Raw genomic sequence first — 25,233 nt, 5'->3', positions numbered from 1 at the left:
TGTCTTTTAAATGCAAAATTGTTTGCTGGGAACAAATTAAATAATGTAAGATTCATTGTGATGACAGATTGACCTCAAATGAGCACATTTTGTTTAAGCGAATCTTCGTGTTGCAAGCAATATCAGGTAAGTGCTGACAAAGAAAAGACCAGGTGCTTCTTTTTAACACATCCCGGTACAAATCCCCAAAGCACATTGCTTGGCAGAATGTGTTACCCTGCACAGTTAAGAATAGCTTGCAATGATGAAACAGAATAAAAAAGATCTGCCTGATGAAGGACAAAATGTTCGATGAGTATCCAACACAATGTGAGGTATTTGAAGAAGATGAATATGACCCCAGTCCAGACCCGACCAGATGTTACCACGTCTACCTCCACATCTCATGAAGAGAGCAATGAATGCGTCTCTTTTATAGCAAACAAGAGCCCACAAAAAGAATTGGATGTTAGAGATCAGTAGATAAACAGAGCCTGTTACTATCCTCCAAAGAAGATCGAACTGCCGGCCCCTCCAGAGACCTGCTGCCTGATGTGTATAAAACCTGTCAGGCTGTGTCACATCGGCCATGCCAGAGGACACAGGGCCACAGATTAAACCCTCCACTCAAAGAGGATTTATGGCCTATTGGCTCTCTTTACTGCAAGCTTACTGTGTTTTCCCGCCCCTTGTGATCAATTCACTTAGAACAACTTATGAGATTAATTGAAATAAATCTCTCATTCAAAAACATGTACCTGGACTGTAAATAACACAGAGTTTACTAAAAAGAAAGATTTTGAACTAGCTGTGTCCGCCGGCATTTTGACGGTCAAAAATAGTCGATCTCCGAATGCAACGTAACAGGGAGGAGAATAAAGATGGAAAGCTCCTAAAGCTTAGTTCCATATAAATTCACGGATAATTTGTTGTTCTGTCGTTAGTGAAAATCAATATTTACCTTGTATTTGAAAAAGGATCCTCATATAAGAAGCAATACTAAAATTCAGAGTCAGTTCATTCGCATTCGGAGATCGACTATTTTTGACTGACAAAATGCAGACGGACAGAAACAATCACAGCTACAGTGAGTTGTTCAAAATCTTTCTTTTTAGTAAACTCTGTGTACACAAACAATGTTCTCAATGCTCGAGTTCATGTAGAGCCCCTGGTGATACTTCGAGCAAAGTTTCATGTTGTGTCGAGCCTTCTAAGTGTTTTAAAAATAGCGATTTTTGATGCTATAATAGTAGTGCCCCAAGCACTCCCATTCAAAAGGCAATTTGACCGAAAACGAAAATACGGTCAAACTTAAAAGTGACGTTTCCATTCCATTGCTTTTAAACAAAAGTTTGCCTCGGGTAGATTAACAAAAAGACTCTAGGCTGCATTTTGGCGAGAGTTACCCTATAAATGAATCACACAAGGTGATTTACTAAAGTTTGTGCTAGTCAGCTTACTGGTATTTGCACCATTATTTAACGCCCAAATAAGCACATCTTAAACCAGACGCTAATTTGCTCTGCTCTTGGTAAATTGCATTGGACATTATGAAATGATCCGGATGCGTCTGTGTTCTTTAATTTGCACATTGCCAGTAAATCACCCGCTGAACTTTCCACTTTCGGTGCTTTTATGCGATTGCGCTCTTACGCTAATTTGCCCTGTTTAGTAAATTTCGCCCTAAGATTAAGGTTCATATGATAGTGTATAATACATTTAGTGTATTTCTACCTAAATATTTTGTATAATACGTCAATTAATGTATTAATGCTCCATAAAAACATTTGAGATCATCTCGCTTGGCATTGCAGGAACTGGCTGTGACCCAAGGGGCAAAACTTTTAAAGATTTCGCTCCCCAGAAAACACTTCCAGCACAGTGTTATCTGGCATAGACATGAGTCTAATTATAGTTATATGTGATGTTTACTCTTGCAGAAGTGCCTTTATGCATGATTTAGTCTCATGCCACACCAAATGTTCCCTTAATATGCAGCATAATCAGATCTCATTCCGCGCAAAACCATGTCACAGGATATTCCAGCTGTGACCTCCCATCCTGGGATGACCACCTCCCATTTTACTTCCCTGTATACGAGTAAAAGCAAATAATTTTTTCTCACTCTTCTACCATTACCTGATCTAGACAGCCATTAGACTGCAAATCCCATTCAGTTTAAGGCTTGATAACCATGACCTCCAGAAAAGAATGGGAGAACAAGGAGAAACAAAGGAAATCAAAACCAAACTTTTACAAACAAGGTTTCATATAAGACATATTTAAATGTTGAATTTGCAAGCCAACTCAAAATAACAATCAGGGTGAGTAAAGGACATAAAATAGATAGAGAGAAAGAGAAAATGGTGGGACATCCAAACAGCACAGACAAGTGTGGGGTAATTGGCAAGTTACCAAGCAACCTGAAGAACCATCCAACCCTAGAAAACAGATTTCTCTCCATTCTATCCACATCAAAACAAGAAAGGGGGTTTCCATTTTTGGTTTCCCAAAATATCTTTCAGTGAAGAGATCTGAAAAGAACCATTTTTTTGTTAGTGTGCAGAACATTATTAATTATGAAAAAACTGCTATAAAGAAACTTTTGTGCACGTTTCCTTGGATGTTAAAGGTTCTTCATGGAACCATTATGCCAATCAAGAACCTTTATTTTATACAGTAAACTAAAGACCTATTATAATGTGCACCTATAGGCGGGTCCACAACGTGTATACACTCTGCTTATTACACACACAGGGACGCACAGCAGCACACAAACATGCCAAATATTACAAATAAAAGGATTACAATGTAAAAGATTAATATCGTGTACATAAAGATATGATGGAATGTCCCGTAGATGCAGCTTGCACATCTGCTTTTCTATTCCACGGAGAAAAGAAAGTTATGCTGATTTGGAACGACATGAGGATTTTTCATTTTTTGTGTGAACTATCCATTTAAAAAATAGATTGCATCAATTGCACCATGGAAGATGGTCAGAAGAAGTAAAAAATCAACTCCATCTGACCCCCTGAGAGCTCTGCTACCTCTGATAATCAACTATTAAATCCTGCTCATCACAGAAACACTGCTCATCAAACCTAATCAGCCTTCCAGAAGACAACAGTTCTCCAAGGTGAGATAAAAAAACGGAGAAAGTAGGTTAGCATGAGTCGGCCGTCTGCGAAGCGTGTGATTAAATATACACGAAATCGCCAGGTGCCATTCCTCAGACCGTTGTTTTGACGCTCACGCCGCTCCACAAGGTCGAACACTAAGGTCGGCTATAACCAATCCCCAAACCTAGACGTCTATAGAATTACGGAAAGTCAGGAAAATTGAATTCTGTAACTCCAGAGGAGGTATCTTAGCAGGAAGTGAATTGGCAGTGTTAATATCCTAATGTCAACAGAAATTCAGTCAAGGCTGATAAACTACTGTACCTCCATTTGGAAAACACACTGAAACACATTAATCATGCTCGGCGTTGCATTGAGAGGCAGAGTCGACTCTGAAAGTAGGACACGATCATGATCTCAGCCCTGTGATGGAGAGGATGTCACGTATAGCTCCTCTTTGTTTCAGTAAAACGCATTAAAACCAATATTCCAATGATACGGTTTCCCGTATCATATTGCCCACGCTCTTCTAAAACAGATTTGAGATAAAAGAAAGCTTGAATATTACAATATTTCCCATTATTTTGACACTTTTCCATCATTAACATCACAATAACCTCAAATTTAGAATTTCGCTGCAATTTAAATGAGATTTTAATTCAAAATCCTTTAAAGACACATGGCTTGTATAGGATGGTGAAGCCCTCGAAGTGCATTGTGGGTCTTCAGATGTAGCTGTTTCTTTCAAGGACAGTGAAAATGTCAGTGCTGCACACTGTCACATCTGTCTCTGCCTTCACAGTGCACTGCAGACATACATTATTCAATGAGAAATATGAGGTCAAGATTATTAATGTAACAGTGTTTTTGTGTGGAGACACTGGGCTGTACATGGACATGACTGTTTTTTATAAAAACCCACAATGCACCAGGAATAAACACGACCAGATTCTGTAGTGGTATTTAATATTGTGCATAATATCATTGAATAGAATCATACAATGGATGGTTCAGATTCAAAAATCAGTTTATACATTCAAAGCTATTTTAATATGACTTTCTTTCTCTCTTCTGTGGAACACGCAGATGTTTTTTTTTCTTAATGCAATTAGAATGAATGACAGCAGGGGTTTTCAAGCTTGAATGAGCTTGAATTTTCATTGAATAATGGCTTAATTTTCAGTCTGTTTCTCAAATAAAAGCTATCAAATGGCTTCAAAGTCTTGGAATATTTTGGAGTTTGACATTCATAGTATTTCTTCACTTTCATTATGTTATAAATAGTGAAAATATTGGCCAATGTATATATATATATATATATATTCTTGTCATTTATTTGGAAATATTGGCTAATATACAGTGTATATATACAGTATATATATATATATATATATATATATATATATATATATATATATATATAAATAAAGAACTATACTAGGAGGAATATATATTTATTCCATTTTTTTTTTTATATATAAAAAAAAAAAACTTATTGAACATTGGTCATTCATCATATTTATGTTCCTGGTTTATTATATAAAAGCCTAAAAACACATTTTACCTGTGGTGAAATCCCTTAGCTTACTGCTAGACATCTTACTATTTATAAGACTGCATCTTACATAGCCACCTTTCATTAGTTTGTTTCAACCAAGGATGTTGATAATACCTTTGCGAGAGCTATCTGTTAGTCTCAAAAACACAGTCTCAAACCCTTCACAAATTACTATTCTGAGCTGTGACATCAAAGGCAGCAGACAGGGGAAAATATAAGCCACAATTCATGCTTTAAGAGCCCTTCAAGAACATCAGCACTGGAGAGACATCTCATATAATACAAGTCACTATTTACAATGTATATGTTGCTTGCAAAATTAAATCTGTTAAAATACACAGCTGCATATACACTGCCTGGTCAAAAAATATGATTAGGTCATTATTGCAGTGATTCTAGCATGTTACATGTTTGGCAACAGTTCTTCTAACCCTAATTGAAGGAGTGTGTAGCTTTTCGTTTCTTAAACAACCATGTAGGAAGACACATCATGGCCATATTAAGGGGATGACAATTTCAGGATTCATCAGGCTCATATTGTGAAAGAATGAAGATTCATTTTCACACATGAATTGGCCCCTCTGAGTGCAGATCTTAAATTCATTGAGAGTCTTTGGGATGTGCTGGAGGAGACTTTACAGAGTGCTGGACTCTTGCATTCTCAATACAAGATCTTGACCAAACAATGATGCACCTCTAAATGGTGTGATGTTACTTCCATCAAGAAATAACACAATTTGAGCCTGATCACTGACACTTCCTACATGGTTGTTTCCAAAAGGACACCTAATAACCGAATGATATAAGGAGTCCGAATAATTAATTCAACCCGATCTCACGGCAATTCGTACAAATTTTACGAGGTGGCTAATTTGTACGAATTTGTACGATTTTTGCTAAATCGTACATATTTTACGAGTTGCCCAATTCGTATGAATTTGTATGAATGACCCCTGACCCCGTCCCTAAACCTAACCGTCACTGGGGTTTAGACAAATCGTACGAGTGAGGTCGTACGAATTCCTACGAATCAGTCACATTTTACTCACTCGTATGAATTCGTACGAATTGGTCGTGAGATAGCGTGGAATTCATTAGTTTATGCACACCAAAGCACACACGAAAAAAAAAAAAAACATTGCAGAAAAAACCATTGCAGAATTCAGTGTACAGTGTGTGTACAGTGCAACAGCAAAGAGCTTGTTTACGTTTTAGACATGTCAAGTTGCAATACCGAACAGGACCACATAGAGATGCCAAAAAAAACCTAAACCAGCCGCCTTTACGACTGCATATACTACAGTACACGGATCCATTCAGAATTACTAAACACAGCAACATACACATGACAGATAAAAACATTATCCTAAATGAGTGCGGAAACAACATGATTGTACTGAAATGTGTCTGTGCATAAATACAATGTGCGATCAGTTTTTGATACTGTTTTCGCTTCATTAATAACTGGCTCAGGCATGCTTACTGTACGACTCCTGTACGTCACCGCAATCCTCTTTACAATTCACATCCATCAAAATTTTACTAGGGAGAAGCTGGTTTGCTTTATCTAGCCGATAAATGTTGTTTGCGTATCATCTGGCCATACAGCGGTCGGTTGTTTTCTTTATATTAGCATTGTTTTGGACTGATTGTTTGAATGCTTTTGCTTACTGGATCACTGGACAGAAAATTTTCCGAGTTTTGAGTCATCTCAAAATGAAAACGAAATCCAGTTAAGGGGTTAGAATAAAATATTTTCGCCTAAATTACTAAAACTTAAACTAAAATTATTAAAATGATAACTGAAAATATGAAAATGAAGGCCAAATCAAAATATTAATAAATAATATAATAGTATATAAAAAATACTGAAATAACAATGTTTTTATGATGGTTTTATGGTCATCAATTATATAATATGTTATTCAAAACAAACATCAGAGAAAGCAGACGCAATGTACTTCTAAAGCTCCGTGGCGACCCCCGTGACCAAAATGTGCTTGTCAACATATTTAACCAGACCCTCTGCTTCCAAAGGTCCCGTCCTCCAACCAACCCATCCCACGATTCCTCATGCTCAGGGCTATGGCTTCATTCTGCTCAGTTCGCAAGGGACCATCTGGTCACATATGACCCTTAAACCCCTGGGCAATAACTCCAACACACCACAGGCTTATCTTCATTAAAGCCCTGATCCCAGGATCAAGGAGAGTCCCTGGAGCAGTGGCCGGCCCTCCACTGAGAAACTTTCTTCATCAGAGAGCTCCAAACCAGCATGCTCTCCCATGTGTTGCTTTGGAGATATTGTGTCTGTAAACAAAATCGGACATCGGTTTTGCATTTTTCTCGTTATGTTTGCAGACAGAATCCGTGGGAGGGGAATTGGTCCTAAATCAGTGGGAAAATGGAGAGTTTAACCGAGGGCCATATTTGTGCTATGAGTCTATTTTCTCTCTCCTTGCCAAAGGCAAGTATGGGGACGGCAAGCAAAGGTGATGCAGAAAGGTGGAATTCATTTCTGACAGAGGCAGAGTTATTTGTGCTCTGTAATTCCTGTTTTTTATTATTCATTACGTTATCAGGTTGTTTTTTTTGACTATGTATCAAATAGCTTTAATAAAAGGAGGGAACCCTTTTAGTGTGCCAGAGGAGATATTCTCCAGAGAAGAACAATTCATTTTCTAACAGGCTTTGAACGTAAGTCATTAACAAAACTCAAAATGCAACAACGGATCTGCATAACAATGCAAACGCACATCGTTTTAATAAAGTGTTGTATATACCAATGCATTATATTTCCTCTTTTAAGCTTTTAAGAGGAACAACAACACATACAAACCCGAATAAGTTAGCAAAACTCAAAAAAATTTAGGCAATCAGTTACTTTTATTTTTTATTTTGTACAATGCACAATTGCTCTTAAAAAACCCAACATAACAGAAACTCATCTAAATTAACACTAAACAAAACATTAAACACTACTAAATCTCCGATTTAATATTAATCTTGTACAAAAAATAATAATACTCTCCCTTTTGAGTGCTATGGCAAAGCCTGCTGGGAAATGGAAATCAAAGCCAAGTTTCAATTAAATTTAAGTTAGTCTAAATTAAAAGTATCGGGTTCATTATACTCAAAACAATGAAATAATTCCGATTACTTAAAATGTGTCAGTTTCTTGAAACTCAAAAGAAAAAGAAAGTTCTAAATACTCGTAAAATAATTAGTTTAAACAAATTTGTTTAACTTAAGTTTGCCCTACTCAAACCAATTAATTATTTTGAGCGTTAGGGTTTATATCGTACTTGATATTCAGAGTGTGACTGTGGCTCAATATATAAAACTCTACCGCAATACAAATGCAAAAACTGCTACAGTCCGTAAGATCATGTAAAATCCATGGCAGAAATTTTAAAGCTGAAGAAAGAGTGAATAAAACATGAGGCAAAAGTACAGCAACAAAAAAACTAGGCCAAAAAACACTGTACCATAAGAAGCCACAGGCCACATGACATTATAAACAACATAGAGCACTATTCAAACGTGTACTCTTTGAAATAATCAACTTGTAATATAAAACAACTCTTTTTACTTTCTCAGTGCACAGTCTTGCAATGCAAAACATCAGTGCACGTTATTTGAAATAAAAATGTGCTTGTCTTTATAATCTTTAATCAATAAGTAATATCCTGTTCCGGCTCTGCGACTATATTCCTTTTAGCCTGTTATCATGAATCTTTCTTACTTTTGAAGATTCTCCCCTCCAACGGCTTGGCTCCAAATGCTAAATTTCGCACAAGCCAAACAATTCCTAAGGGATGAAATCAAGTCTCAATCTACATTTCTTCTCATATAAATGAGAAGTCATATTTAATAAAAAAAAATACTTGCTCAGATAAAATGGGTTGCGAATGACATTCAAAGCATAAACATGTGCAATGTAATTGTGAAAGGCACTACAAGAAATTGAGAAAATTTGTCTTCGGCCAACTAAGACTTGTTCTCAACTGCAATGACAAACACAACATGACATGCAGCAGGAGCGACAACATTCATAAAAGCAGGTTGCACAAACTTTAGAAGGATGCAACCCGTGTTTTGCCCCGTGACGAGCCGAAGACACACAGCAGATATGATACGGTGACGAAGAACAAGCCGTGAAATGTGCTGTGTTATCAAAGACCACATGTCCCTTTTTTGAAAAGGAGGAAAAAAAGATGAAAGTCTGCCCTCAGAAAATGTTTCTATTCTGGGTAAATGCCAAAGATTACACACAGACAAGTGACGCAACCCAAAAGGACGCCACAAAAACCTGCTGAACATCGTTACCGTAAAAAAGAATTCAAGCGTGGAATGATTATTCGAAAACTTCACGATTATATAATTGTCATATTTGTGTCAGAGCGTTGGCTGTGTAGTGCAGCAGCGTTCGGGAGGTTCAAAGCAATCATCTTTACCAGAGGGGATTACAGCTTTAAAACCAAAGTGAGTGTCCCATTCAGGAAGGGATAAAGCCCAGTGTACTAATCTGATGGAGCGGAGGTAGCTTGTACGAAGCCATCCATTAAAGCCACCAGCCACATTCATTTATGTGGACTGCTAACTATCTCTCTGACCCTACAGAGGAGCCTGAACATGTTAGCATTGCAACGCCTAGAGCAGAGCATGAGCCTGTCATGTGCACAGCATGGACGGCATTAGTCATCATGAAAGTCATCAAGGGAAGAGAACATTCCAGCAAACAGACAATTTGTGTGCTGACTGTTTGACATACGGCGCCGTCAACACGGCCAATAAAGTCATTTGCAGCCTAAGGAGCGTGTTATATCATAGTCTCTGACTGATGTGATGTTTCTGTACAGGTCACAATGTAAAATTTATTTTTAAAAAGGAAAATATCACTAAACATTAGGCAAACAGCAGTTAATTTTGCCTTTGAAGGCTGTGTATAACGCTCCAAATCATTTCTAGACAAATACGCCACATCTTTTTAAACACCATGTGTTAGGAAAAGCAGTGCTGACTTCACGCTGTGTTGTCCCTTGGCACTGAACACACGCAGGTAGAGTGTGCAATCAAAATTTTCACTTTCACCTGCTTCAAGCACCTCAGTTATTTTCTAAAACTGGATCATATCGACACTGATCTAAAAATAAAGCAAAAATACGACACGTTTTCCTCAAACATCCACACGTGAACCCTAAAACAAAGTGTCTTTCTGTTGTCACCAGCCTCTCCGTGGGAACATTTCGGTGCCAACACCCTGTTGGAAGATATAAAGCTGTAAACAGACCTGATGACGAAGAAAACACACCCTGGCCTAGATAAACAGTTATGCAATCCGGACTGGCTACTTCCACCCAAAACAGAAGAGTAATGCCATCATTACAAGTCCCAAGGCTCTGCTTGAACAATTGATGTCTGGTGGCTCAATGCACACGGAGAGATGTGATGAACTTTTGGCAGCAACGATTGAAATAGAGAACAGCTAAACCTTTAAATGCCTTTGTATTTTAATGTATGATTTGAGACTTCAATCACTTTTATAATCTATCAACAAACTTATAAAATCTTATATTATAATCGTATTGCTTTATGAGGTTACAGCCTCAAAAACATAACAGCATGGAGTGTAAGCTAATGGTAAACTTTGCAAAAATTACATTGGTGATGTTACAAGCATTATGGTATGGCATTTTGCTGACTGTATGTTATTAATGCTAATATATCAACATATATGAGCCATTAAATCAGTTTTTACTGTAAAATGCCACACAATGACTTAAAGTTCATCAAAACCTCTCCATCAACTGGTCAATGATGGACATGCAAACAGAGCACAATGTTAATAAACAACTGCATTCAAATCACAAAATAATGCTATAAATAACAATAAGATAATATAAATGTAATACAAAACAATCCAATGCACATAACTGATAACCAAATAAAGCATTAAAAAATATAAAATTAACACTTTAAATGAAATCCATCAAATGTGATCCTTCACACAGGAAATTCTCGGAACTCCCTTTTTCCATAAATTAAAAGGTGATTTTGTATGTTTTTCTTATAGAAATGTATACTTTAAAGGTATACATATTGCTTAGTTAAATGTATTTATATTTAACAAAGAAACATATACATGCTGTATTTTTGTTTTGACATTTTTCCGATTTTTTTTTTTTTTTTTTTTTTACAATAATTTAGCTTTTTTAAATTATTTTAAAAATATATATATATTGAGTTAACACTGTTAACCAATTAAGAGGTTTTTAGTAAAGCATGGCTTCTCATTTTCAGAGTACATTCTACCATTTTTTGGAAAAATACATATTTTTTCGACAGCATATGATTGCAAATACAGTCGAGAATAACCCTACTTGTTTTTTGAGAGAACATTAATTTCATAATCCATATCATGCAAAAAAAAAAAAAAAAAAAAAGGACATTCTCATTATTTCAATCTGCTCAAAAACTAGGGCACATCTATGATTAATTCGAAAGAAGACCGTTTCTTTGTACTATGGAGGCTTGACTTCCACAAAATAATTAATTCGGTGTTTAAATAACTAGTTTTGTGCTTGTTCAGTCTATTTTTACTGTTTTGGCGCGCGTCTCTTAACGAGCGCTGTCCGTGGTGCTGAAATCCACACAACAGGCATGAGCACGAGCCGACGCTTTGAATCGCTCAATTACAGCTCTGACATATATCCCCGAAACTTCCTCGAACATAAAAACGCAAATTTCACCATAACAAAAACTGACGAACTAAACCTGTGGGAGTTGAGCGTCTACAGAAAAAGCTCGGCTAAAAACAAAGAAAAACACCTACCTTGCACTCGATGAACCACGTTGGGGATGTTACTATCGCCTTGCCTCCTTCAGCACTGATTTGGGTCACCTAGTGCTTGTGCACACAGCTCTGGAGTGAGTGAGTGAGTGAGTGAGTGAAAAAACCTCATCCCTCATCAAAGATGGCGTGCCCCCACCTGACGTCATAATGACCCTCAACACTAGGGCGTGCCATACAGCCTCGGAGTGAGTGTAAATAACCCCGCCCTCATCAAGGATGACGAGCCTCTCTAACGTCACAATGACCCTCAGCACTAGGGCGAGGCTGCTATGGGATTTAGATCTCATTGATCCCTGCTATATGTTAATTTGGAGTGCATGGGTTCAGTGGGTTGTTTGGCTCCATATGATTTATTGTGATTGCGAAATGAAGCATTTTCCTTCTCATTTAACACTCTAGTAAATAACCTTGGGGATCACCTAATAGATTGTGGCCTCAGAGAAGTGATTATCAACCTCAGAGTCACCCACAAGACAATATTCAAAGGAAACCTTCTGAAATTGGAAGCATCAATAGATTAAAATTGTGTCAACATTCCAGATATTTCAGGAGCTGTTTGTTCTTCAATAGAAAATGACAGTTGTTGAGAAGTTTTGTTAGATTTTGTTTGAATTTGACCATGTCGTCTCTTAAAAACAAAGGTTTCAAAAGGGGGGTATCATGCATGTCGATGCAATAGAAGAACCATTTTAGTTTGGTTCTGTGAATCATTCTTAAAAGAACCATTTTTAATGTGACAAACATTTTAGAACCTTTTACACTATAAAGAGCCTTATGTCTATTTAAAAGTTTTCACAGATGGTAAAGGTTCTTCATGGAGCCACTGATGCCAATGAAGAACCTTTATTTTTAATGGTTTAAATGTTAATTCATTGTTAATCTATACAAAATGCTCTCCTTATAAAACATGTAGTGGAGCAGTAGTTTGCCGAAGTGCCTAGTTGATCTCTCTTGTCATGTTACTGTTTGTAAAGGTGAATACAAACAGTGACATTAGAGGGTTCTGAAATTGATGCCTTGTTCGGATATCCAATAACTTTTTTGTTTCTTGCCCCAAGCATCAAGGCTCCCTGATCTCCTAATAGGATCAAGATCGGATAAAAGCACTTTAGCTATAGAGACTTGGAGATTCAGATAAGGGGGAATGAATCAATAGCACTTATTTGATTATTTAATGGCTCCTAAAGGTTTGTTGCTTACTGTTCTTTGTATGTTTGCATAGAGGATAATGTGTTACTGTGTTTGACTTTGGTGAAGGAGGAGCTGAAAGAGAGAGAAACAGTACGCTAGTAGTAGGAAACAATCTGGCAAAGTGCTTCACTACATTAAGACAAATCAAGACATAAAATCTGGATACTTAAATCAGCAGGACAGATGAAGGTCAGGATTCTTCGGAGATAAAACACTGTCTAAAGAGCAGTTCGACTAGCTTAAACATGCACTGTACAACAAATCACACACACCCTGTTAGACAGCAGAGGAGAAAAGGGTAACATTTTATTACAGGAATTATTGTTCATTAGCTACATTAACAAGTAAAAAACTTAAAGTGTATAATGAGCACATCTTCATGATTTCTTAGCATTTGCTTTAGGAAAATTGCATCCTATGTTTTCACTTGACTAAAGCCATCAGTGATGCATTTATAGAGGTTAGTAACTGTATAATCACTCACAATAAGTATTTATAAGAACACAACATGGCTATTAATAACAGTATTCACTTATTTGACAGATTATTACTATAATTTCATTGTAACTATAATATAATAGCATTATAGCAATGCAGGATGCATCATTATAAATACATTTATGGAACCAGATATGACTGGTTAATTAATACTCATAAATCAGTGTATAATGGATTATGAGCATGTGCATTGAAAAAGCAAATGCATGACTTATAAGTAATTCTAAAAATAATATAAATGTAACTACAACTCTTAATGAGTCTTTATAAATATATTTATAAAATAGTAATACTTACTTAAGTATAAATGTATAAGTATAAACGAAGCTATAATTCATTATAAACATGGTCTTCATAGAAGGTGTTACCGAGAAAAGAACTGCTAGAGGATGCCGATATTGACTCAGCACATACAAATGAGACAGTGATGCTTGTTAGTGCAACAACCAACAAACAGGAGACCCTGCTAAATATATTGATTTACACTTACAAGACTATTACGGCTGTCTGTAGCATCCAAGTCTGGCTTATACTGTCTGAAGATGCCGCTGTCATCCAAAATGAAGTTCGGCATATTGAAATTCAGATTAGGTTGTGAATTTAGTTTTTTATTATGAGATGTGATTTACATATCATTGCAGCTCTTTCTGTTCGCACCAGCAGGGCGAGTGCTGATTAATCCTGAATTCTTTGACACAAGCGCACATTTCCAGGACCCACACTGTTACCAATTAAAGCTCATTTATTTGAGCCAGATTCCCTTCAGTCTTCCTTGTCAGTTAGCACTGCCAGAACCCACCCCCACAATACGTCAAAAAGAGTCCTTATTCTGTGGCTCATGGTAAAAAAAAAGAAAAGAAAAAAGGTGGGAAATCTGTCATTAACCTCATCATTTGCCTACTAACGATGATTACATGTTGAACTCTGAATAAGCTGCAGAAACAATATCCCCATCTTTGTGAAGGCGTAATCACACGGCTGCAGATGTAGATAATTATATAGAAGAAAATCCATATGAAATAATAAAAAGAGGCTCATTTACAGAAAGCCACCGACCTAAATATCATGTGTGCATCTTAATAATTCGTATGGATATGACATCCAGCAAACTGCTGCTGCATGGAATATCACAGCCTTTAAAGGACTTTTAAAGGATCAAATCACTTTAATATGCGAATTAAGGTAACAATGGTAATTGATTGCTTAAGCATTACTTTTATGATGGTCTCTTACAACTTTGTATTTTAGACCATAATATGGCTAATCAAAAAGCTACAAGAGGCTCTGCTATATTACAGACAGAATAGAATACTAGCATTTCCACCTCAGAGTAAAAATAAAAGAAGGTAAGTTGTGAAATATAAACACAAAAAAGTCAAATTGTGAGATAGAGAGTCATACTGTGAGTTATGAAGTCAAACTGTGAGAATTAAAGTGCAATTAACTTTTTATTTATTTATTTATTGGCGTCTACTATGGCGTCCAATTGCTATTTTTACTACTGCTAAACGTTATCCATTATTCCATGATAAAAGGGTAACCATTTATTTCGATAGTCCACTTTAGAAATTATACTCACTATAAGTAACTTTGCAAGTGCATGTCAACTTAATCTACTAACTTGAACCCTAACACCTACCCCTAACCTAACAGTCAACTAATACTCTAATGACTGGTAGTTGACCTGTAGTTGCAAATCAGTGAGAGTTAGTTGACATGTATTTGCAAAGTTACTTATAGTTACTAGAATGTCTAAAGTGGACCATTGAAATAAAGTGCAACCGATAAATGCACTGTTGTTACATGACCTGTCAACAGTCAACAGCTCAGTCACCAACTCGGTAACCTGTCTGCACTACACTTCCCAGCATCCATTCTGGTCCCCACCTGCACTCACCTGCACAACGTTACTCCTACGTAAACAGTCAGACTCCTTACCTGAACACTCACCTGAGATCGTCCCGTCTGTCTCCCGTCTGTCTCCCATACCTGCAGTTTCCACTTCAGTCATCGCCAGCTAAGTCTTCATCACCTATCAAGTAACCATCCTTTCACCATCGTCTGATTCCCACTGTTGTCCCATCACTCTGCTTTTACTTGAATAAACCATTTCACCTTACCATCTGTCTGTTCCCTTCTGTGTGTTTGAGACATGACCTCATCAAGCTGCATATTTAATTTAGTGTGCAGTTATGGTCTTGGAAACAAATTAAATTTAGCATTTTTTAGGGGTAAAAATAATGTTCAAATAATGAGTCGAGCATATTGCAATGTGTGATACAGTCAATGTTCTATTGTATGCTGTTCCTCTTTGTATAATAGTTGTTTCTTTTTATACTTTTTTTGCGTTTTGATCAATCAGCCTCCAGGACCAGAATTATAAAACTAAAATGTCACAGAATAACATTTGGACTTAATGATACTTGTTTCCTTTTCTTGATTAACCTTCATCTGTTTCTCTATATATTCATCCCTCCTCATTTTCCAATCCCCCCTTTTTTTCCCTTTGGAGATAAAGATTAAGAGCTTAGGTCAGTGCCACATCATCAAGACAATTACCTCTTGTACTGGAGCCGATAATCATTTCCTCATCCTTTTAAGGCGATGCTTTTATTAAGTAGTCCCAGCGTATGATTGAGTCTTTCATATGGAAATCAACCTGTTCATTTATTGTCCTGCTTCTGTCTGTAGCTCAGAAGAATTGACATTCTCAATGTCTTGTCCTTTCTGCAACTGACACTTGAACTATCATCACATCTGGTTGCACAGTATAGAATGACAGGTAGAGTTCCAGCTGACTCTGCAGCGTCTCCTTCTCATGAATGTGCCGAGTCAGAGCCTGGGAATAACAATGTGCAGGTGTTCTGAATTTCTGAGGTTTCATCTTGCAATTGAGATGAACATTTAAACCTACATTTTCCATAATTTCCTCATTATAAACAAAGCATTTATTTAATCAAGCTCCAAAAACGTCTCATTTTGATATTGGGTGTCCTGTGACGTCACACAAGAAAATGTATTTGCATATGACTGCCTCCAGAGGTTTCCATTTTTTCTGCATATATATATATATATAAAAAAATCACACTTCACCAGCCAGCTATTGGATTCTTCCAGTCGTTTAACAACAAAGCATGATGTGTGCCCAGTTAAATTACAGTTTTCTCACAACATTAAACACAAAACCAAATCTTCAAACTACATTCACAAAATCAAACAATCGGCTCAAACCCATTTCACCTGTAAATCAAACAATGCTTTCAGATCATACACGCATCAGTCAATATATAAACTCAACAGAGCATTCATTTGACACTACAAAAAGAATGGAGAACACAACATCCAGAGCAACGTTACAGAAAAAAAGTATATTATTCACGGTAAACAAAATTAGCAATTTCGTAAAAAAGTATATTAATCGCAACTAAGGTGAACATATTGTATACTATATATCCTGCTAGTATTTTATTGGATATTATAGTTATGAATGTCTGTTTATTCAGCACGTGCATACTGTAAAAATACAGTAGCCAAAATGCTGAAGCCCAAAAAAACTCTAAATGAAAAGCATGTTACAGTACGCTGAAAAGACTCGTGCAAATGGAAAAATAAAAATGTCAATGACAGATTCATTGTGCCTCTGACACGTCTTCATGTTGGGTCCGGCCCGAGGACTGTACCCAAATCACAGCACAGGCAATGTTGTCTCTCGGTGTGCTGGATCCTGCCTTGACAACACTCCACACCTTGCTCTTCCTCATCCTCTTCCTCCTCGTCCACCACCTCCTACACAGATTTTTCCTCCTCTCCCTCTCAGATTGTTTCTATTCATTGTTCGTATCAACATTCAATCCACTTGTGCACTCTGAGCTGGGTTTGTACAGTTCATTAGAAACAATTTTGAGTCGTTGCGTGTAAAAGATGACAACTGTGTTGTAGCTGTGTTTAACTTTTGCTGTGTTTACTGTTTTGCAACACAAGTGAATCAAAGTGCAAAATGTGTTTTAGTGAGTGATTTATTCGACAGATGGGTTTAGGCCTTCTATAGTATAGTGTCTTAGCAATTGTGAAAAACTTTAAATTGTATTATTGTGTCTGACCGCCCCCTACAGGCCAATTTAATGACTTAAAACATGCATGTTTCAATTAAAATTACACAATCACCTACACTGATTATTAATGTGTTACCATGAAATATATGACTGTCATCTTCTGTTCCTGTGTTCAGTGGGGGTTGGTGATTAAAGCCAGTCACAGGAGACGTGAAAAGGAAAATGGCTTATAGAGCAGGTGGTGCTCTCGGTCAGGGGCTTGTATAGCATCATTCCAAATGGCAGCACACACTGTGCATCTCAATGACTGACTAAAAAAGGTTATTTTTATCCAATGTCAAAAAAGGAGGGGATTTATAGGGTTTTTATGTGGTCTTTCTTTACCTATCTTTCATTTTTGCTCAATTGACTAAAGTCAAACAAGTCTGGGAAATACTAATTTGCCAGAAATAAAAAGACAGACAGTAGCTCTGAATGAAAATCAGCTATTGCGCTGAGATATTTAATTTGTTCCCTTCCCAGATGCCCCATGCCATTCAGGTCTGAGATACTTGTTAAAGTGTATGAAGTCCTTGAGAATCATCTTTTTATCAAAGCGTTCCCTTCTTCTTATCAGTGTGCTGTGGGCTGTCGGTGAGCTGTTTTCCCCAAAGCTATAATGCAGAAAACATCAGAAATTAAAAACACACATACAAAACCACAGATATTTATATCTATTTACAGCGTCTGTCTATCTGTCTGTCAAAGAGTTTTACTGTCTTACGGTTTTGGGGACAAAGCTGATGTCATTCTTGTTGGTGCCACTTCGAATGTTGAACTTTGGGTTCTTAACTATGATATTGTCTCTCAGCTTTAATTTCACAGCTGCTGAAACTGATGATCGAATCTGCAGAAGACAAAGACAACTTATTAAACATCCCAGCAATGCCTAAATATAGGAAGAAAGGCAGATATATTATTTCACCTTTCCTTGTCCTGAAGAAGCTGGTTTTGATGCTGGCTTCAAAGTTGGTTTTGGTTTCATTTCATTTGGAAGAATTTTGGATTTGTCACTGACCAACGCAATGATTCTAGCATCACCATACTTTATAGCAATGTCCAAGCAATTTTGCCCTGTGAGCACAAAAGAAATGCATTGTTGTTCAAATAAGTGGGGAACTGATACAAAAAGTAAATATACATATACAGTACAGTACTCTTCAAATGTTTGGGGTAAGAGTTCATTTTTAAAATAAATTTATATTTTTTATTCAGCGAGGATGCATTGAATTGATCAAATGTGGCAGTAAAGACATTTATAATGTTACAAAATATTTATATTTTAAATTAAAGAAACAGATTAATTTATTTCTTCATCACAGAATCCAGGAATAAATTACAATTTAAAATATATTCAAATAGAAAACAGTTATTTAAAATTGTTTGTTTTTTTAGGACACATTTCTCAACAATTATTCAAATTATTCACTTTTTCAAAACAGGTCGCATTACACAATGATTGCTTTTAAAAAAATATTAGCCTACAACCCTAAATTTTTTTACTAAACTATAGTGTAGAGATCAAAACCAGTACCTCTCTTGTTTTCTGCCATGACTTTGGCTCCAGCTTTGATGAGATACTCTACACAGCTGAACCGACAGCTTTCAATAGCTCTCATGAGTGGAGTTGCTCCATTCATTGCCACTGCATCCACCACGGCTCTAGATTGCACCAGCATCTTGATAATGTCTATATGACCTGCATGGCAAGCATGATGGAGGGGTGTCCAGTTAAACTGGTCAACTGCATTGACATCAGCCCTATAGAGTCAAAAAAACAAAATGTTCTTCAAATGACACAGTCTATCATCTTGTTACATGAAAGGCCCTATTTTAACAATCTAAGCGCATAGTCTAGAGCGTATGGCGCAAGTGCACTTAGGGTGTGTCCGAATCCACTTTTGCTAGTTTAACGATGGGGAAAAAGGGTTGTCCCTATTCTCTTAATGAGTAATGGGTGTGTTTTGGGCGTAACATGCAATAAACCAATCAGAGTCTCATCTCCCATTCCCTTTTAAAGCCAGTTGCGCTCACGTCATGGCGGATTCGCTATTTACTTGGCGGAATTTGCAAGCGGAAAAACTGAACGCTTCTCTAGCGAGGAAACGGATCTGCTCGTGCGCGAGGCGGACCATCTACGGGACAAGCCAGATTCCACCATATCTTTATTTACACAATAATAATCTTTTACATTATAATCCTTTTATTTTTAATATGTGGCTAGTTTGTGTCCCTCAGTGTGTGTAATAAGCAGAGTGTACACGCGTTGTGGACCCGCCTATAGGCGCATATTACTAATGTTCCCTTTAAATAACAAAACAAATACTGCGCCATTGACTAACTGAAACCTGATCTAAAGTCATAAGTCTAAAGTCTATTTCAGTTGCTATAAAATAGCAATGCGCCAACAATGTGCCTGAACACACCTCGTTTTCAGACCTATTTCGCACAAATAGGCGCAAATGCATTTGCTATTTAAACAACATGGCGCAGGATGTGAAAATGATAACTGCAGGCTGAAACTAGCAAAACACACTTGCCTGGTGCCGCATTGCGCCGAGTGAATGATAGGGCCCTAAAAGTGTAAACAAAAGAAGATATTTCTTTATTTTTCTTAGTAGCATTACCTCAGTGAAATGAGGAATTTAGCAACTTGGTAGTTGCCACAGTTGCATGCTGTCATGAGTGGCGTCTTAAAGAACTGATCTTTGATATCAACAGGCACTTGTTGGGTAAATGCCAGACTAAGAGAATCTATATCTCCAGTCTTCACACAGTAATTGATGTTGGTATAGATCTTTTCAGGATCATCAATATACCAAGCAGAGTCATTCTCAATGGGGTGAGCTGGCGGCCGGTCTCGGTTGAAACGTTTGGTGTCAGCGAACGGCTGGTAGTTCTCGATCATGTAGTAAGGAAGTCCACTGTCCTCTCTTCTGGAAATCAGCTCAGGTGGCATTGTGCATATGGGCAATGGCATGGCAGATTTGGCACTCTTCTTTTCCTTTTCACCCCCCTTTCCTTTCTTTTCCTTCTTGCCTGGCTTGGGAGCGTAGGATGAGATGACAAAGGCCTTCTTGAGGTACTTGAGGCCTTTAAAAAACTCATTTAAATTGATGACACTTTCATGGTTTTTGTCATGTTGCTTGATGATCCTTTGCAGATTCTCGTTACTTACAGGAGCTCGATGCTCATGCAGTAAAGACACAAATGTCTCCAGAGGAACTTTTTCAACAGGTTTATCCAGTCCCTCAGCAGTTTCAAAGGCTTTGCGCAAGGTTGCCTCATGTTCACAGGACCAGTCGTGAAGGGTGACGGCCCAGGGTTCATTGGGGTTTACGGCATCAGGCGCAGAAAGCTTCTTGTACATTTTCTCTGCTTTCTTGAGCTCCCTGAGTGCAGCTTTGTAGCCATTATTTTTGGCGACCTGGCTTGGAAGAAGACCTTCCAGATTCTTCAGTTTGGGACTGCATCCTGTTGCAGATAAGAAAGAGCACTGCTATGAATAAGGCAGCAAAGTATTTTTAGTATTTTGAATAAATGAGTTTTCCAATGTTTAATTTAATACCGTCCAGTGTGAAATGACACAAATTCCAATAGTTCACGAATAGTTTTTATTTTAACATGCGATTATAAATCCTGGCATTTCAGAAGTTTGGAAAACAAATCTTCATATTTTAAAATGTGGAGTTAAATTTCATGACCCATTTAATGAAGGCAGTACTTGTTTCTTGTGAATAATGGAAAGACATTAGATCCAGCCTACCTCTTTGGGCCAGGAATCTACAGCACTCATTGAAGCCGCCAGCAGCAGCAAAGTGCAATGGTGTGTCACCCTTTGAAGTGCTGATACCCAAGTCAGCAGAGAATGCAGACAGCACCTGTAAAATCTGTATAAAGCAGAGATAGTAATATTCTTCAAAGTTAAAAAATGGCAGATTTTGTGCTATTCAGAATGCCATGGCATCACCTCAAGGAAACCTCGCTCTGCAGCAAAGTGGGCAGCGCACCGTCCTTCTTCATCAAGTAAGTTAGGATTCCCTTCTTTTTGTAAAATGACTCGGACGAGCTTCAAAGCACCAGCTTTAGATGCCTCCATGAGTGCAGAGCTCCGTGTCACCTTTGGGGAGCCAAAACATGACACATTATACTGATTCAACTCCATCAAAATCCACATTTTTTTACTGACCTAAAGCCGAGTGCCGACTGTATCATATTTGATATACACATTTCGAAGGCCTCTAGATTATCGACATGATCAAAACTTTGCTCAAAATCCTGTTGTACACAATCTACGACATGCCTTCTGATGATTAATACTTATATATTTTTTAAGCAAGTAAAAGGCCTTTTAGTATAATTCTAAAAATGTCCCTCTTCAGGTCTTGGTGCACATGCCTTCTTGCTGTGAAATCTTTACTGATTTCTTAAGGTAAAGATAAGAATAACTTTTATTATGTTTGAAAATCATGTTAAAACGTGAGTATCAAACAGGCTCTCAATCATCTATCAGTCATTTTATAATAATGCGTAATGCATTGCATTATATTTTTTAACCCCCACAATAATAATACAGAGCTTTAATCATACAGGCATTTAAACATAATCTTACTAAGACATATTATTGGGAGATATCAAGTGACAACCAATATGTATTTTATGTAAGCAGTCTGCTGTACTGATATAAAGATCTCAATGATTTACATTACAAGCTTCAGAAAGTCTTATTACTTTTTGGCCTTATACAGTCAAACCAAAATTTATTCAGACACCTTCAACATTTCTCACATTATCACAGTTTTTATTCGCTATAGTTTAGAAAATGGTAATAAAATATGACACTGGTTTTGGCCATCCTTCTGTTAGACTGTCTCACAAATGAATTAGGTTGAATATCTGTCAGCTGTTAAATTTAAGTACACAATTAGATAATACCAATTTAGCTCAACCAAGCAATGCTTAATTTTGGTCAGTCTGTGTTGTAAAAAGTTTGCATTAGCAATTAAAGATAAAACCCTTAAGCAAAACATAGTCAGCTCAATAATTTTTAGGTCTCACATTTTTTACATTTTACTGGTTGTCCACTGTAAAAAGAATTTTTGGGTATAATATGTCACAGTTTACTTTATTTGATTATCCTCACTTTCATAAATTAACTATAGTGTCCTGCACACACAAGTAAAAAATAAAAATAAAAATAAAAATTATATCTGGTTATATTTTTGGTTTGACTGTAACTACTCCAAATTGCATGTTTTTGCTCAGTTTGGGCCTCTGAATAAAACAGATGTTTTTCTCCTCCTCAAGGATGAGCTCCATATTGTCTCATATCATATGAGCAGTATGCCTATCAATTATTTGGACTAAAGGTTCAATAAACTGTTCCATTCCAAAAAGGTTTGATTTACCTTTTTCTTTTTATATGTTGTAATATTATATCAGAGATCTTTGAATCATCTATGTATAACTTTTTTTGGTCAGGGAACATTAATTTGAACTATGATCTGAGACCTGATCTACTGCATTTGGATCAGCTCCTTTCTCCAAAATGCGAATGCACAAGTCTTCACAGTCCTTTGCATTATCACAAGCGAACACAAGCAGTGGCTTCCCTGAGTTAGAAACATTGTTGACATTTGCATCGCTGTTGAGCGCCATCTGCAGGCAGAGAGCATGTTCTTTAGATGGAGAGATACAGTAGAACAGCACCCCTACAAATGAAACAACACAAGTCACTGAGTTTCACATATTCTACATTTCCCCCGTCAAGCATGAATGAATAGATATAAAACCAAGGAAAGGAATTTAAATATTATATAAAGGAATTTAAAAAAACATATTTTGTATCTATACAATAATTTTAATGGCTGGGTTATATCTCTTGAGAAAAAGTACACTTTAAAAAGAGTACTCATTATGAAATAATAAACTTAAAAAATTATATAGTATATGTATATAGTACACTATAAGTACCGCAGTTTCAAGTTCAAACTGAATGTAATGTTTTCTGACACTTAATTACATGTTTTTTTTTTATTATTAAATGTAGGCTTTAATAATTTACATTATTTTAAACATAATTTGCTGAATTTAAGAGTGCTTAACCACTTCTTTTTATATAATTTTATAAATACTTCTATTGCCAAAAAGAGACTTTAATCTATATTGAAACGTGTATGTCATGTATTTAAATATATTTGCAATTAGACTTTTGTCATTTTGAATTTTGTTTAGTACGTTTCAAATAGTTTACCTTTAATTGTAATATCAGTTAACACAATACAGTTACAATTTTAATCAAATACCTTTCGGCCTGGTTTCACAAACTGGGATTAAGCCAGGATTAGGCCTTAGTTCAAATGGGACATTTAAATAGCTTTTAAACGTGCCTTAGAAAAAAACATTACTGGTGTGCATCTTGAGACAAAACAAAGGCACTGACATATTTTAAGTTATATAAAAAGTGTCCTGGCTCTTCCAAGCTTTATGATGGCAGTGAATGGCCGTTTAAGTTTTTAAGTCCATCAAAGTGCACCCATCCATGATAAAAGTGCTCCACACTGCTCTGTGGGGTTAATAAAGTCCTTCTGAAGTGAAGCGATGTGTTCTTGTAAGAAGAATATCCATATTTAAAACTTCATCGACTAAAATAACTAGCTTAAAATGATTTGGATAGCACTTTTATGGACTTCAAAACTTCATACGGCCATTAAGTTGCCATATTTCATTAATATTATTTATTTGTAAGTATACGTTTTTTTTAAAAGCATACTTTTAAGATTTGAAGATCTTTTTTTTCAAGGGATATTTTGACACTTCAACAGGTGCATAAAGACAGGGCAGTCATGGCCTAGTGGTTAGGGAGTTGGACTGGTAACCCAAAGGTTGCTGGTTCGATTCCAGAACCGGTGGGAAATGACTGAGGTGCCCTTGAGCAAGGCACCTAACCCCTAATCGCTCCCCGGGCGCCACACAAAGGCTGCCCGCTGCTCTGGGTGTGTGTATCCACGTTTGCAGTGTGTGTGTTAACTACTCACTACTCTGCTCCTAATGTGTGTGCATTAACTTGGATGGGTTAAATGCAGAGGTCAAATTCCAATTATGGGTTACCATACTTGGCCGTAACGTGTCACTTTCACTTTCACTTTCACTTTTAAGACAAACTCATCAAGGCCTGTTAACTTAAGATCTATTAAAATGGAAGAGTAGGCTACATAACATGCACTTCTAAAAAGATGTTCTTTACCTTTCCCCTCTTCATCTGTGAGTGTCACATTTGCATTGTGTTTGATCAAGAGATACACAATCTTGTAGTAGCCCAACTGTGCAGCCAGCATCATTGGTGTGCAGCCCTTCTTGTCCTGTATGTCAGGCTGGGCTTTCAGGGACAGAAGGAACTGTACGAGGTCTTCATCACGGTCCGCAGTTGCCTGATACAAGGCACTGAGTCCCTGTTTGGGTTCAGTCATATTTAACAGGTTGGAAAACCCCATTTGGACCATCTTTTTTATATGTGGTCTGTTCTTCTCCCGTACACATTGCAGGAGTTTATAGATCTGGAGGACCTCCACGTTGCCTTTCGCCTCACTTTTTGAAGTCATCTCCATTCTCTCAACTCTGTGTTTTCCTGGTCTTAAGAACTAGCCTAATAAATAACATTAAAAAACATTCAATAAGCCAACTGAAAGATCATGTGTAAAGTTACAAATATTAAGAAATGTTATGAAACTTTCATTCAAATAGCATATTCATATTTTTTTAATATAGCCATATACTATTTATGTTTATTAACAGCCTTTATAATTGTATTGGCTATTAGCAAAATAGAAAAGAGAGCGTACAAAATAGAGGTATTTTGGACGGAGTACAAAATTGCGCATATAATATTTATACAAACGCAATCATTTTAAAAAGTCTCTATCAAATATCCGTTTCACG

The 25,233-nt window shown here is 36.8% G+C and overlaps 2 protein-coding genes across 2 annotated transcripts in view; both read right to left on the bottom strand.

Moving 5' to 3' along the window:
* Window positions 1-11,644, bottom strand: part of snap25b (synaptosome associated protein 25b) — a 46,693-nt gene extending 35,049 nt beyond the window's left edge. Inside the window, exon 1 of the mRNA XM_082142593.1 lies at window positions 11,495-11,644. The gene's annotated coding sequence lies outside the window, so the exon portion shown is untranslated. The remainder of the gene's footprint in view (window positions 1-11,494) is intronic.
* Window positions 11,645-15,914: 4,270 nt separating this feature from the next.
* Window positions 15,915-24,803, bottom strand: ankef1b (ankyrin repeat and EF-hand domain containing 1b; the record flags this gene model as incomplete). The annotated part of the gene is made up of 9 exons (XM_082142863.1): window positions 24,542-24,803; window positions 22,807-23,006; window positions 21,266-21,415; window positions 21,062-21,185; window positions 19,923-20,769; window positions 18,830-19,056; window positions 18,314-18,369; window positions 18,020-18,142; window positions 15,915-16,043 (listed from the first exon to the last, which is right to left on the bottom strand). The coding sequence occupies exons 1-9, from the start codon at window positions 24,795-24,797 to the stop codon at window positions 15,915-15,917; spliced, it is 2,112 nt and encodes a 703-aa protein (XP_081998989.1). The 5' UTR covers window positions 24,798-24,803.
* Between the last annotated feature and the right edge of the window lie 430 nt (window positions 24,804-25,233).

The sequence above is a fragment of the Leuciscus leuciscus genome (assembly GCF_965113295.1).
Source record: "Leuciscus leuciscus genome assembly, chromosome: 17".
NCBI classification, from domain to species: domain Eukaryota; kingdom Metazoa; phylum Chordata; class Actinopteri; order Cypriniformes; family Leuciscidae; genus Leuciscus; species Leuciscus leuciscus.
This window is presented reverse-complemented; position numbering and strand designations above follow the sequence as displayed.